Source organism: Thalassophryne amazonica, chromosome 6, assembly GCF_902500255.1.
Source record: "Thalassophryne amazonica chromosome 6, fThaAma1.1, whole genome shotgun sequence".
NCBI lineage: Eukaryota > Metazoa > Chordata > Actinopteri > Batrachoidiformes > Batrachoididae > Thalassophryne > Thalassophryne amazonica.
In genome coordinates this window covers 117707014-117723897 of record NC_047108.1, presented here as the reverse complement: position 1 = coordinate 117723897, position 16884 = coordinate 117707014, and the positions used below count along the sequence as shown (strand labels likewise).

General features: G+C 39.6%; 1 protein-coding gene across 1 annotated transcript in view; it reads left to right on the top strand.

Annotated features, from left to right (window-relative positions):
- Positions 1-16884, top strand: part of cntn3a.1 (contactin 3a, tandem duplicate 1) — a 439231-nt gene that overhangs the window by 115552 nt on the left and 306795 nt on the right. The window contains exon 3 of the mRNA XM_034173228.1: positions 1450-1582. Coding sequence (XP_034029119.1) covers positions 1450-1582 — 133 coding nt within the window. The remainder of the gene's footprint in view (positions 1-1449; positions 1583-16884) is intronic.

Genomic DNA, 16884 nt, shown 5'->3' with positions numbered 1-16884 from the left:
TGCGCACGAGGGTTCAAGCATGTCTGACATAAAAACATATGAATGAAATCCATATAGTTTTTGAAAAAAATAAAAAGGACCTATACTTTATTGACAGACCTCGTATGTCCTGAAACAAACTTGAGATAAAGTTAGACCTCAGACATGTGAAGCGCCTTTGGCCGACTTTGATGTGATTTGGCGCTAGATAAATGAATTGAGTGGAATGGAGAGAGACACATCCTGACATGACATCACATGTTTACTTTTATTTATTTATATATATATATATATATATATATATATATATATATATATATATATATATATATATATATATATATATATATATATATGTATATATATATATATTTGCCAGGTCAGTCTCTACCTTTCACAACTTTAAACATTCATATTCTGGCATGATAGTTTTAACATAGTTATCAACTCATTAAGCTTTTTGTGAGTGTGTGTGTGTGTGTGTGTGACTTAGCAGATTTTTAGATTTTTAGACAATGATGGTAAAAGTCTTAGGCTGATGGAGCTACAAGAGACATTTCATGTCTTTTTGCTGCTGTTCTCAGTTGGTTTGTCTCATCCTCTCTTTTTACTCCTCAGCCTATAAAGGACTGAAGAGGTGCTGTTGTCACCCTGGAAGGTGTCTTTAATTGGCTTGTTAGCTCAATTGCTCTGGAATAGACAGACCTTGGGTCACCAAACCTATAGGAAATGTGAATCAGGTCAAGATCTTGGTCATGTTTGAAGATGGATGTCTTGATCTTGAGCTGAAGGTCACAGGCCACATTTTTGGCTTTTCTCAGTACCACAATTGCTTTGGAGAGACCTAAAGTCACCAACCTTCAAAAGGTCAAAAGGTCTTGCTAACACCACTGGAATTCTGCCACCTAAGGATTTCACTCCTATGGATTTATGAGGGGTACCACTGGTAGCCGCCAGTATTTTGGGGTCTGATCATACGATGGATGTAGTTTTTTTGCATGTCAACTAAGCTAATATGAATTTGTCAATCTGTTCCTGAGCCAGGTGAAACTAGGGTTGGGTGATTTTGGAAAATCATGTTGTTGACAGTAAAACATGGGGTTGCGTGGGGGGGGGGTGGTACTTTTTCCTGCTTTTAAAAACACCAACCTGTAATAAATTAATAAGTAATTACTTATTTACAATGACTGATGTACTAATTTACCGCATTGAGTTGAGTATCAGCACACAGCTGATTCTTCCAAACAGCTGCGTTCTGAACACATCCTCACCATTCCACAAGTCAGGAAAAGTTGTTTTACGCTGGGCTGGCGATCAGTTGATGGTGTGATTGGGGTGTAAAATAATCAGGTCGGATCAGGGTTAAGTTTTCTAGGTTTAACAAAAAAAAAAAAAAAATGTGGAAAGTGGTTTCATCAGGCAGATGAAAAATCATGAAGGTTGATGTCTTTTTTTTCCCTCTCCATCCAGGAAGTGGAGTCCTGCTGAAGCCCATGTTCACGAAACAACCTGGCAGTGTGGTGTTTCCTTTTCAGCCCGGCGAGAATCGCAGAGAGGTGGTGTTCAGCTGTGAGGCCCAGGGGCACCCGCCACCCTCCTACAGGTAACAGCTTCACATGTTCGATATCTGCAAATCAACACACACACACACACACACACACACACACACACACACACACACACACAAAAACTAAACACTGTGGAGAAAACTGGGGAATGGTCAACTTTAGTGCGTGTTGCTGTGCGCTGTCCGCAGCACTTAGCTTCACCGTCAGTCACGGTTCATTTGAGAATGATGAATTAATTGTCTCGGTTGTTGGGTATTTGCGTTGGCAGATGGACATTGATCCGCTGTAGGATTCTGCTTGAGAGCTTCCTTCCATCAGTATCACTGAACATTTCTGAGGTCAAGTAACCCAACAGTCGTAGACTAAAACTCGAGCGCTGGACGTCGCAGAGGAATAAAGAAAAACTGAAACCGAATCTACACCACAGAATGTTTCCTTCCATGTCTCTGCAGTCAGCTGAACACACTAAGCTGTTTAAAGGGGACCTTTGACGACCTTCAACCTGTGCTCTATTTTTAAGATGATCTTTTCACTTGGGATGCAAACAAATATTGCGTTACTGATTTAGGACACAAACACCGTCATGGGCTAACTAGACATACATAACATAATTGTAAGGGGCAAGATAAGGACACTGCCAGTAAACTGCTTCTTGTTCTCGCTAAACAAGCAAAAATGCCATAACTCATTCATTCATTTTCTACACCTGCTTACTCCAGTTTACCCTTTGATGGTCAACTCATTATTGATATTTACGATGTTCTATTGGAAAATGTGAGGATATTAAAGGGTTAAGGGTCATGGTGGTGGGGGTGGGGGGGGTGGCTGGAGCCTATCCCAGCCATCATAGGGTGAGAGGTGGGGTAAACCCTGGAAAGGACTATTGCAGGGGTAATCAATTAATCTGTTGATTTTAGTTTTTAACTAGGCTGTTGATTATTTTCTGAGCTTTTGAGTACCTTTTTGTTCATTTGGTTGATTTATTTCATGTTTGATGACTTGACAAGGAGATGGCATTTGGGTTGGAATTGAAGAAACAAATGAATTTCTCTTATTTGTTTTTGTTTTTAGATTTTGTTATAAGGAGCAGAGAATACAAGATGTGTCTTCTTTCTGTTCCTTTTTGTTCATGGAAAATGTTCATGGGAAATGACATGAAATGACATGAATGAATGAATAATGAACAAATAAACAAGATTAATAATTTTTTTTTTTTACCAACAATGTTCAGCCTTGTATTTAAAAATTTTGCCTTAAAAAGTATTTATTTTTCCAATAAAAAAAAACAATGCCAACATGTAAATAATATAAAGTGGCAAAAAATAAAAAGGCAGTTATGATAAAATAAACATATAAATAAAAATAAAGCTTGCACACAGCTTTGCTTCTTCCTGACACCCAAATAAGACAGAAAATAAAATCCCAACATATTTTGTAGTGTTGCAACTATACAGTTGTTTATTTTATCAATTAATCTGTTATTTTCTGGATTGATGACAGTTTCGCCCATAAAGTGTCAGAAAATGGTGAAAAATATTGATCAGTGTTGCTCAAAGCCCAAGCTGACATCCTCAAATGTCGAGGTTTTCCCGCATCCTAAAGTTTACTGTCAGCTTACGGTTAGAAGAGTAAAGACATCAGAAAACATTCACATTTAAGAAGCTAAAATCAGATAATTTAGATGTTTAAAAAAAGACTTAAAATGATGAATCGATTACAAGAATAGTTAGTGATATTCTGAAGAACCCCTTTTAAATTTATTGCCAATTCATCATTGTCGTGGCAATCCCTTGGTGACGAGGACAATAGTCTCTTGGTCAGGTCAATCTAGAGAGGCCTGTATGTTGGTTTGTTTAATGTGGGAATGCTGTTGTATGCTGACAAACGGGCGGCCCTCGACAGATCCTTACCCTGGTCTGATGGCTGGAGAATCCCAGACGATGGGCATCTGAGGACCTGCTGCAGCCTTCATCCACCTTTACAGCCATTAGGTTACAAGCCATCAACTCCTCTGCTCGATCTGCCCGTTGAGGACTTCTTTTTTCATCAGAGCCCCATTAGCCATTTTATGTTCAGGGTTGCTGTTAGATCTTCATAGCTTCGGAACCGGCCACAGGGCACACAAAGTCCCCATCACATTTAACCCCAAACAGGAAGTCCTCTCCTCGATCAGTTACCGTAAGATATCACCAACTATTTTGGTAATCAATTCATCATTGTAGTTCTAATTAGACGTGTCTGGTAGAATGACGGTCAACATGAGTTGGTTGGGAACGCTAAAGGTAAGCAGCTAACTACATAATCACTCATTTTGACAGGTTTGTTTCCAATTAATGAGGTAAACATGCACGTGTTTTCCTCCACAGAGATGCTGTCGTGGTACCAGACGCTTCTCAGGACATTTTTGCCTCTTTATTGGAGAAAAGAAGCTATTTATTGTGAATTTTCTTAGCTTGCTGCATACAATTACATTATGTAGCCATTTATCCCATGACCGTGTTTGCTTTGGGGGAGGTGATGGTCTAGTGCATAGGTGTCAAACTGATTCCAGAAAGGGCCAAGAGGGTGCTGGTTTTCTTTGTAACCACCAACTCCAGCAGGTGATTTCACTGATGAACATCACTTTGAGCAGATCAGTGATGTCAAAAGTACACACATTTGTTACTTAAGTAGAAGTATAGATACTGCAGTTTAAAAACACTCTGGTAAAAGTTGAAGTATCAACTTGACCTCTTTACTCAAGTAAAAGTGAAAAAGTATGTGCTCCAAAACCTACTTAAAGTATAAAAGTATAAAGTAACCTTTAAAAAAAAAAAAAGGTAGATGCCACTATATGAATTGAAAGCTTAATTTAAAAACTGATTCGTTCTACATGTGGCCCAAGACCCCAAACCCAAAATTACCCCCGAACACCACCTGCACGAAAATGTTTCAATTCTAGAAGCTCTGAAATGCAATCTGGGACTATTCCAGACAATAAACTGCAGTGAGTGCAGCATCCATTTAGTGAGAAAAAAAAACAAAAAAAAAAAAACAACTTTCCTTATTCAAATTCATTCCAGTAGTATTCTGCTCTTACTAGGATGCAGCAGTTTTCTAGTTTGTCAGAAAGTTCTGGAGAAAATCACTGAAGAAATTAACACATTGAAAATATGGTTTGACCAAAACAAATTGTCATTAAATAAGACAGGGATGAAGTGGAGGTGTAAGAGTCACTAGGTGTTCACAGGAAACACTTATTTATTTCTGTATGTATGTATGTATTTATTTATGTATGATCATTATTAGTTGCTTTTATATTTTCTGTTGTGTTTCTATTCAGGTTCTTTTGTCTCTTTCTCTAAAATTGTATATAATAATCATTAGATTATTAATATATAAACAAAAATAAATTTAAGAAATATTACAATTTGAAAACAAATGCACCCGAACGTTATGAGAGCTGCAATTGCTTAATGCTAACTTTTAACATTGAAAATGCCATAGACATGCTAACGCGTTAGCGTCGCTCCCGTTTTGAAGTTATAAAATACATCTATCAACTGTTTCAGAAGACCATAACAGGTCGGTTTAACATAGAAAAGGTAAATAATACTCACAGACGTATGCTCTTTAGGGTTTTAGCGGGGGGAAATTAAGCGAAAGAAAGAAAGAATAAATGAAGCAATAGGTCGAAGCATTGCTTCAATCTGCGAACCACTGCTTGGATTGGTTCACGGTTCAAAGCAAAGCCGTGCTGCAGAAAAGTTGATTACAGGCGCACATGACGTGAAATATATATATATATAAACATTAAACTGAAGCCAAGAGTAACGAGGCTGTTTGTTTTAAAAATGTAAGGAATAGAAAGTACAGATACTTGTGTGAAAATGTAATGAGTAGAAGTCAGAAGTAGGCAGAAAAATAAGTAAAGGAGTAACGTATAGATACCTAAAAAGTGTACTTAAGTACAGTAACGAAGTATTTGTACTTCGTTACTTGACACCTCTGGAGCAGATGGGAAGAGTTCATCAGTGAAATCACCTGCTGGAGTTGGTGGTTACCTGCACCCTCTTGGCCCTTTCTGGAATCAGTTTGACACCTATGGTCTAGTGGTTAAGCGTTGGGCTTGAGACCAGAGGATCCTCGGTTCAAATCCCAGCCTGACCGGAAAATCACTAAGGGCCCTTGGGCAAGGTCCTTAATCCCCTAGTTGCTTCTGGTGTGTAGTAAGCGCCTTGCATGGCAGCAGCCTCACATCAGGGTGAATGTGAGGCATTGATGTCTAAAGCGCTTTGAGCATCTGATGCAGATGGAAAAGTGCTATATAAATGCAGTCCATTTACCATTACTTTGTAAACCAATACTGCGAAAATTAAAATGCTTTCATCCCAAGTGAATACATGAACTTCAAAGCATGCAAAAATAGCAGACCTTCCCCTCTAAATGTGTCACTTTGCCGACAACAGCTACATGAGACATTTTCTCTTTTTTCCCCCCGAGGTTCTGATTTTGAATCATGTGCGTGATTCAAAACGATGATGTGCAGACAAACAGTTTGGCGTTGTGTGCGCCGCGCGAGCCCTCAGCAGTTTGTGCTGTGAACAAATTGATGCTCGGTTCCTCTGCCACTGAAGTGCTGACAAATGAAAACAAATGGCAAACAATGATTTGCTTTAAAGTGGATCAAGCGCAGGCAATATTAACTCATAATCTATCAGATGGAGCCGTGTAGCCGTTGTACTCCTGTCAGTATAATTAAATGCAAATTGCAAAGCCAAGCATTTAATGTGTAATAGGTTGAAACGATTCCTCATAACATCTGCATACACGGCCGTTAATGTAGCTTGAAGATCCTTGGTGTTACGCCTAATGGGCCCAAATTGAAATGAATGTATACGATCTTATCAGTTGGATTGGCTCGAATGCTTATTAAGCAATCAGTCCATATTTTGCTATTTGGATAGTCCCCCTGTTTTTTTTTTTTTTTTTTTTTTTTTTTTTATGAAAATCAATTTACGAGTTCAGATCTGCAAGTTTTTGACTTCACACTCGGAGAGTATGCCCAGCTCCATATCAAATCAAATTTTGCTTTAATTAGCTCTTTAATTACACCAAGTGCCACTGACTTTGGCAGTTGATATACCACATTAAGAGATGATTTTGAGTTTGATTACAAGCCGTTTTGATGTACTTTTTTCGCTCTTACTGATGGAACTGATATTGAGACAGATGTATTGCTGCATCGTTAGTTCTGTCTGTCACACTGCTGTCAAAGCTTTAGCAATTTTCATCTTTACTAAAGGTCACTTGTGTCACCAGTGGAAATGGATTTTGAAAGTCTTGAGCCTTTGTGGGTATCTGCAGGGGGAAGCCATGCTGCGCGATGCTGAGTGACTGCGCTGTTGCGAATGAAAGTGGGTCTATTTCAGGGGCAGCAAGGACAAATTAATTTGTCAAAGACGATCCAACCAGTGGTGCCAGTGCAGAGCTCCCACTCCGAGTTGTCACAACGACCCTTTGATTTGACTCATCTGGAGCTCTTGGACGTGTTCCAACTGCAAAGCCGAATACTAAATCAATCTATTCAGCCAATCCACCATTAAGCATCGATGTGCTTCATATGTCTCATCATTAACATGCCTTCTTTCAAACCTACCAAACTTTCTGGCTCGTCATCAGTCACAGTGAAAAGAAAAAATAAAAAAATAAAAAAAACGCCAAAAATAGAAATGTCCAGTTTAATTTTTTGGTCCCCACCTAACCAGGGTTGGGTATCCAGAATCGGTTCTTTTCGGGTATCGTTAAGAAATTATTCCATCCACCAACATCAATAGCGTTTTTGCGTTACGATTCCCTTATCGGTCCTTCAGAGCAGCCGTTGTTTTTGGGGGTGTTTGTTAGGAAAATGAGCATGTCTCTACATTGATTACAGAACCTCTGTAGGGTGTGTAATCAACCATTTCTACAGTGCGGCTCTTCTTTAAAGCTTGAAGCATTGATCCAACCCGGTGCTTCGGTGGTTCTTTGTTTTATTTCGCTTTATCTTAATTTTTCCCCACTAAAACCCCAAAGACCATGTCTGTGAGTAATATTTACCTTTTTTTTATGTTAAACCGACCTGTTATGGTCTTCTAAAACAGTTGATAGATGTATTTTATAACTTAAAAACAGGACCGATGCTAATGCGTTAGCATATCTATGGTGTTTTCAATGTTAAAGTTAGCATTAAGCTGTTCACATCTCAGCACATTTGTGTGCATTTGTTTTCTGTATAATAATTAATGGCTCAGAGTTTGTTGTCATAAAAGAGACAAATGTATTACAAATTGTAATATTTTTTAAAATTATTTTTGTTTTTATATTCAAGTTCAAGTTTATTCGGTTCAAGGGAATGAACTTGCCACAAAACAAAATAAATAAAACCGATTTCTCAGCCAGTCAACCCATGCAAGGGGTGTAGGTAGAAGCAAAGCTTAGAAACTCCTACCCCTTTTACCTCAGCAAGTTTTACTTATCACAGCAAAACCAAAACAAAACAAAGTGAGCAGAACAGCAAAACACAGACATCTTAAAATAATCAGTAAACTCAAATTCCTCATTATATCCACACCAATAACAGCACACATTGTATAATATATATATATATATATATATATATATATATATATATATATATATATATATATATATATCTATCTATATATATATATATATATATATATAGATAGATATATATATATATATATATATATATATATATATATATATATACACTACAAAATCAATAACATAATTGTCCATACTTTAACTAACTATATTAATAATAATAATAGCAACAACAACAATAATAGTAATAATAACTAATAATGCTACAATACAATTTTAGAGAAAGAGACAAAAGAACCTGATTAAAAAAAGAAAAAAACAAACTACAAAACCAACTAACAATGAACATGAATTAATATAGAAATAAATGTGTTTCCTGTGAACACCTACTGACTCTTTAACCTCCACTTCATCTCTGTTTTATTTAAGTTTAATGGCAATTTGTTTCGGTCAAACCATATTTTCAATTTGTTAATTTCTTCAGTGATTTCTTCCAGCACTATCTGTCAAGCTAGAAAACTGCTGCATCCTAGTAAGAACAGAATACTACTGGAATGAATGTGAGTAAGGAAAGTTGTTTTTTTCTCACCAAAATAGATGCTGCACTCACTGCAGTTTGTTGTCTGGAATAGTCCCAGATTGCATTACAGGGCTACTAGAATTCAAACATTTTCATGCGTTTGGTGTTGGGGATAATTTTGGGTCTCAGCTTTTTTGTTTTTCACCGCTTTCATCTGTGAATATGTCAATCGTGAGTCACTTTTGTGAGGATTAAAGTCAGTAACTAGGACTCCTATCTTGTTGCGAGAAAAAAACAAGACTCGTCCTTTCTGTTCACACAGCTCCACAGCTTGGCTTGGCAGTCACTGTGTTGTCACTCAGCATTTGCATGAAATAGACCTCTGGTCTGTTTTGGCCCTGAATAGCTGGTGGCAGAGCGACTATTGTCTCTTGCTGATTCAAAACACCTACTCTAATTGAAAATGAATGACAAGTCGCTTGTTGCTGCTTGCTGCCGCTTGTTGCCGCTTGTTGCCGCTTGCTGCCGCTTGCAGCTAATGGGACCATAGAGTAAGATCTGTTAAAATAAATAAATACATCTTATCAAGACCAAAGTCCCCACCTTTGAACTCTGAATGAAACGGTTACAGGTTTCACATTTACAATTCAAGTTGGTCAGTAATATTTTTTAAATTACCTGTTTGTTAATTGCTTATTAACAATAAAAAGCTTCAAACATCAGAATTTGATATTTAAGTGATAGATTTTGATACTTGGATGTTGACCCTCACTTCCTCCCTCCTAGAATATATTCTTGCACTCCCTTCTTGCTCACAAATTCTGTTGCCGCCCTTGACATTCCTTCTCAGTAATTCCTGTTCTACACCAGACAGGTGTGCTGCTGAAACCAGAATGTCTAACATATCGAACTGAATACTTGAATGTGTATCACATGATGGTTTTCTTTGACAGTGGCATGTTACGTCTGCTGCTGTGCAGCACCTGAATTAGTTAGGTTCCTAAGTTGCGATCCGCGGGCCACATATTCTGCATCAACTTACTGCTCATTTTGTGTTACCCTGCATAGTTTGGATTTTGGACTGACATTGCCCCTTCTACCAAACTGGTAATGAATTGCTTTTTCTTCAACTTATTTTCTGTCTGATGCTGTTCTGCATTGTGCAGTTAATTTTTTCCAACTTCATGACAGAATGTCCAAGCCGGAGCATGAACCCTCACACTCACAAGGCTAAATTTTGTATTATTAAATCGCCTTTTAGCCACTTTAAATTACTATTTAACTGGTGTCTTTCATGATACATGAAAATCCATGGCTGTCAGATTTTTTTTTTTCCCCTGATATTGACAATGTGGACTCACTTTTCATTGAAGGGAGGCTCCATGATTGCTGTTTTGCAGTTGTGAATCTCGCACCATCTCATGATCCGTGACTTATGAGGTCGGTTTCAGCAGCGTTCCGGTTTAGGGCACAATGTAAACACACCTCGTGAAGAATGGACAACAAGACAACACGTGGGCACCGCAGAAGTTCATCACAGGTGCTACACCTCCTCTAGATAATCCTTTCAACTCTGGAGAACGTGTCAGCATCATAATTGCCCGTCAACTTGCTGGATTGATGCCATCCACATCCTCTATCGCCATTGTTTATGTGACTTTGAAGCGCCAGAACTCTACTGGTGCCGCGGTGCTTTCTGGGAAGCGCAGGGGACCGCTAGGGGGATTATGGGAAAGGTTAAAGCAGTGAACAGACTCTTTATGTCCCCAGTATGAAATACGGGGGTATATAGCGATCAGCATTTCCGTCCGTCTGTCCATTTTCACCTGTTAGCATGATTTCTCAAGAACCAGTTGACCAATTTCATTCATATTTAGCGTAAGAGTGTACTTGGGTGATTCCCTGACACCAGTTGATTATGGTGACCTTGGGTTCTAACAGTACCAAAAAAACATGACAATCTAAGTCCCAAATTGGTGCCTTTCCTGTCCAAGTCAGTTTTGCAACTGTCAGTTCTCCTGTTTTCGCTGTACTCCTCTGATTTCACCCCAGATTCTGTTTCCTTCACTCCAATTTCAATTTCAATTTATTTTCATTTATATAGCGCCAAATCACAACAGAGTTGTCTCAAGGCGCTTCACACAAGTAAGGTCTAACCTTACTAACCCCCAGAGCAACAGTGGTAAGGAAAAATTCCCTCTGAGGAAGAAATCTCAAGCAGACCAGACTCAAAGGGGTGACCCTCTGCTTGGGCCATGCTACAGACATAAATTACAGAACAATTCACAGAAACAATTCACAAAACGAATATACAGGAAATGGTGTTGGTGCACAGGACAGGAGCGTCTCCAGCATAAATACAGCTCCTGTCTCTGGATGGAGCTGCACCTTAAACAGAGAAAAAAACAGAATCAGGCATCAGAAAGACAACAAATCCAGTATAATTTGCCAGCATTAAACGACAATAAAAACAGGAAATACTAAGGTGATCGCCGGCCACTAGCCCTTCACTAAAAGACCCAGAACTTAGGTAAAGTTGTGGCCGTAGCATGCTCCGTTTACTAATAAAATGAATTAAAAGATTAAATAGCGCAAAACAAATCTATACCAGTATGCTAGTCATACGAAAGTGAAAATAAGTGCGTCTTAAGTCTGGACTTGAAAGTCTCCACAGAATCTGACTGTTTTATTGATGCAGGGAGATCATTACACAGAACAGGGGCACGATAAGAGAAAGCTCTGTGACCCGCAGACTTCTTATTCACCCTAGGGAGACAAAGTAGTCCTGCAGCCTGAGAACGCAAAGCCCGGGCTGGTACATAAGGTTTAATTAGGTTAGCTAGGTTGGGAGGTGCCAGTCCGTGAACAATTTTATAGACTAGTAGCAGAACCTTAAAATCTGATCTCACTGGGACAGGAAGCCAGTGAAGGGATGCCAAAATGGGTGTAATGTGGTTGAACTTTCTCCAGAACTTGCATATGAGTTTGCTTCATCCCCCAGACAACTGTCTTCATCATTCCCAAGTTTAGAGCAAAGCGAGCTCCAGATGTTGTAGCACCACCACCTGGCCATGTTCCTGGCTTTAAGGTGGGCAAGAACCAACATGCCTCACCCTTTCTGGTTCCTTGGGCAGTGGTAAGGCGTGTAAGGGCCACCTGCCTGGTGATGTCTTGGTTCCTGAGGAGCTGCCCACCTGACAGCTTCCCTGCTCACTTCAATTCCATTTATTTGTATAGTACCAAATCACAACAAAGTCATCCCATGGTGCTTCACATGGGTAATAAGATGGATAGATAGATGGATAGATGTTCTGCTGCTCTCTGTCGGCCACCTTCAGCGATAACCTGCCTGTTTGCTGCTTGGCTGCCCACCCAACTGCATATATGCTTTTTTTGTTGTCCAACCTCTCACCGTTTGGTTCATTCTAGTCTGACCCTCCTGCCACCCACCTCCACGCACCATGGTTGTTGTTTGGGGGCTCCTTTTTAATTTTCTTCGGTTTTCCCGCTTTTTCGTCCCCTCTTCCCTCCCTGACTGTTCTTTCTCGTGATGAATCTTCCTTCATTGTGTTCTTTTCAGCTTTTTGGGTTGTCCGGTGCCTCCCCTTTGGGGGGTAGTGTCGCAATCTGTCCCTTATTCCGGTGTCCTGTTTATTAAATGTTTGTGGTTTTTGATCTTGGGGTTTTGTGCACTGTTCCATTATTTCTGACTGTACTTATTGGATTTTGTTTGGGTTTCACTGCACTTATCTACCTTCATAATTTACACTGTATTCTTGTGTGTTTGAATGTTTCTTTATGTTCACCACTCCTTTTATGTTCACATTCAGTATGTTTCACTTTCTCCAAGTGTGTTTTCAGCTTTGACCTTTTTCAGCTTTGCTTCCTACACAGCAGCACCACATTTACTTTTTTCATCTGCACTGCACTCATTTATGTTGATTTGCCTCACAGTATTTACTTTCTCAGTTATTGCTCACTAAAGAGGATTAAGACGGCAGTGATGGCATATTTTGGTTTTTACCACAGTGCTCTAGGAATGTTGGTTAAAGATGGTCCTTCTGCATATACATTCTAACTAGAATACTGTGCTCATAGAGCGCAAACCTCCGCCAACACTACTTTCCAATTCTACAAATTTTTACCTTGGAAAAAATTTTCAAGGTCAGAGTCCTGTTAGAAGTGGCTTTCCATGAAATAAAATACAACAGATGAGGATCAAACTTAGTCTGTTCATTGAGAGTGCCAGTTTGCACCTCATTGTCACAAATGAGAGTGATGATGCACTTTTGCTTGAGATATAATGCAAAATATACAACCAATGGGTTTTTCAATATTAAATTCAAATGGCCACAAAATCCGCAATCCGGATCAAACTTTGACAGGTGATAGTGAGTGTCAGTCTGCACCTCACTATCAAAAAAGAGAGTGATTGGGGCATGTTTGTTTAAGATGTAATGTAAAATATACATTCAATGGGGTTTTCAATGTTAAATTTAAATGGCCACAAAGTTTGTAACCCATATCAGATCCAGATCAAACTTTGTCAGTCAATAAAGGATACCGTCCTACACAATGCTCTCAAAGATGAAAGAAATTAGATTCTTTTTTGACAGTTATGAATTTTTGAAAATTTATTCAGTGTTAAATATAGGGATTTTTTTTTATTTTCCAAGATTTTTCCAGATTTTGACCTTTGACCTACGGCCTCTTGCCTATCAGGATATGAATCCTCTGTCAAAATTTCATTCAATATACAAGGTCTGTCAATAAAGTATAGGTCCTTTTTATTTTTTTCAAAAACTATATGGATTTCATTCATATGTTTTTACGTCAGACATGCTTGAACCCTCGTGCGCATGCGTGAGTTTTTCCACGCCTGTCGGTGACGTCATTCGCCTGTGAGCACTCCTTGTGGGAGGAGTCGTCCAGCCCCTCGTCGGAATTCCTTTGTCTGAGAAGTTGCTGAGAGACTGGCGCTTTGTTTGATCAAAATTTTTTCTAAACCTGTGAGACACATCGAAGTGGACACGGTTCGAAAAATTAAGCTGGTTTTCGGTGAAAATTTTAACGGCTGATGAGAGATTTTGAGGTGATACTGTCGTTTTAAGGACTTCCCACGGTGCGAGACATCATGCAGCGCTCCCAGGCGCCGTCGTCAGCCTGCTTCAGCCACTTATCTGCTGGGAATTTTAATACCAATACATATCTAATTCTTGCAACTTGTAATTGAAGAAAGTTTCATTAAAATAATAATAATAAAGAGCAGTCTTCCTTTGCAGGGGTTCTTGTTTCCCCTGTTGGTCTGTTTATTTGTACCCCCCGCCCCCCAAGACTGGGATGAGAATGGAAATTCCATTTCCAGACCAATATACAAATAATTCTGAGAATGTATTGAATTAATGAAATGTGTTGTGAAAGTGTAGTGACACGGACCCACAACATGGGGCGTTAATGAACGGACAATGGATAAGCCAAAAAGTAACAATTTAATGTTGTGAGTCGCACAACGAAATACAGACAATAACAGAGGATGAGGATGGTCAATCATACACAAGGTGATGTGTGGGCAGGCTCGAAGATAGAAGATGTCTGGCCAGAGAAGAGCCGGATCCCACACAGTTTCCACCACCAACGGATCTGAAGAACACCGGAGCCGCCAAGTCCTGCGCCCCAGGTGGCCACTGTCTTCAGCAGTCAGACCCGGTACTGCTGGCAGAAACAGAAACAGTTAATGGTGGGTGTGTGAATACACACCCAGCAATCTTTCAGTGCTTAATTCGTCCAGGAGGGAAAACCTCCACCTCCAGACACAGAATCACCCGTGCAGCTCCTGTCAGTCACTTCCCTGGAAGGAGTGAGAAGCGAAGACGTCGCGCTCACACTATCCGCCAATCCAGCTTCAGACTGTAGCCACAGGAAAACGGCTGCACACAGAACAATGTTTAGTCACAGAAAATCACCGCAGAGAAGGTTACCTGAGTGGTAGCTGATTTCTCGGCGGGGAGGTGGAGTTGCAGTCCGGCTTTTATGGAGGATGTGGTTGATGAGTGACAGCTGGTGTTGATGATGTGTGACAGCTGTCACTCCCAGTAGGTCCGACGCCCTCTCACTTGGAGCCCGCACTCCAAGCAGGGCGCCATCTGGTGGTGGTGAGCCAGCAGTACCTCCTCTTCAGCGGCCCACACAACAGAAATGTAATTTAATGCTTTCAGAAAGTTTTCTTTAAAAAGAAGTGGTGAAGTTGGAGATTTTTTTCTGTGTTTTGCTGAACTTGTCGCTGTTTGCAATGAATATAAATTATACTCATTAAGGATATTTTCACATGTTGTAATTGGTTGCACTTTCATCAACTCGGCAGGTTTTCTTGGAGCCACAAAAAGCCTTAATTATATAAAGAAAACAACATCATGCCCCCTGTTTCATGCTCCCTTTCAAACCACACAGACGTGGTGTTATAAGTGAGTGCTGATTGCTGCATTTGTGTCAAGTTTAACCCGCTCTCATTCACATGCTGGTCAGCTACATTATCCAAAATAAATGCAGTAATCAAAAGCTCTGTTGTCCTTTGCCTTGTGTGTAGCTATTTTATTTGAGATCTTTGATTGCAACGGGGATGTTTTGGTTCTTGGTGAATGGGTTGACCTTGCCTTGCATTTGTTTGATGCCCAAACAAGTTGAACAGAAAAAGAAATGACAGAAGAAATGGGAACATTTTTATTTTCAATAAAGAGCAAAATATCCCTTTAGAGTGATTTTTCTTCAGTTATACCATTCATGTAGCTTCGTCATTCTGTAGAAACTTCGGTGTAGCTGATGGAAATGGGAACAAGTAATTACATTTTGAAAATGGTCCAGATACATATTGTAAGATTGATTGATTAATTGAGTGATTGATTTTCAAGATTTATATTTAAGCTTTTCTTTAAAAAAAAAGAAAAAGGAAAGAAGGTATCAGGCTCGATGGTCAGGAGTGGTTGGACATAAATGCAGGACTCAGACAAACAGCTCTGTGGTTCAACATGGTTTAGTCCGGTCACAGGGCACACAGCATTAGCTGAATGAAGGAAAAAAAGTCCCAGAGTCACACACAAATCATCGCGAAAAAGTGGACAAATGAGCCTGGACTTCTCCCATCACCGAAAAGCCTGCGTGTGCAGAGCGCATAAAAGTAACTAAAACAAAACTAACAAAAGTAAAACAAAGCGAACGTCGACCTTGATGCTTTTAAACAAAATCAAAACGAAGCACCAGCATGTGATCAGCTGCATTGTCTTGACAATGTGTGCACACACACAAACGTTGCAGCTAGAGGTGTTGAGAGGATAGAGAGAGAGAGGCTGGAGGTTAGACGAAGTTAGACGACAATCAAACGGAACGCTGACAGTATGGGAACAACGCAAACGATGAGGAACTGTCAAGACGGAAAGCAACATGGAATATAGACGATTTGAGGATGTCGTCAAGATTTGTTCACATTTTTCAACAGTTTGAAAATTCTGACGAAGCGCCGGCTACAGAAACGAAGCTGGGCAATGGTTAAACGATGTCAATGTAAGCCCAAATTTTTTGTATCATTTTGGCTTTGGTGTCCTTCATTAGTGCCGTGTGACCGGGACGTTAGCAGAGGTGGGTACACGTAAAGACAGTCCAAAACAAGCAGCAGTACAAAAATCATCAGGCAAAGGCATGGTCAGGAAAACAGGCAGGTGATCAAAAACACGACAAGGCAGGAAGGACTAGAAGAACACATGAACATAGATGGAAAGAAGACACAAGGCGCATCAATCTGGCGAGGGACTAGTGCAACCAATGAACCTTATATACACACAGATGATGAGCTGCAGATTAGAAACAGGTGTGTGTGGAAAGACCAGAACAGGGGTGTGGCCAGACATAGTGAAACACCCACCACAAAGCACCAGGAGAAAGATGAGAGAAATAGGGACAGAGAAAACCCAAGCAGGAAAAAACAGCAAGAGAACTCGCATGCAACAAAACCAATCAAACCCTGACAACAGGCATGAAATCTCACCTACAGTTTGTCAGATTTGCTGGTTTGCCACACACACACACACACACATATATATATATATATATATATATATATATATATATATATATATATATATATATATATATATATATATATATGTATTTTTCCTCCTGTTGTCCCAAGGCTCGAATGGGGTTTATATCTTGATGATTTCCATCTGTGAAGCATGGTGG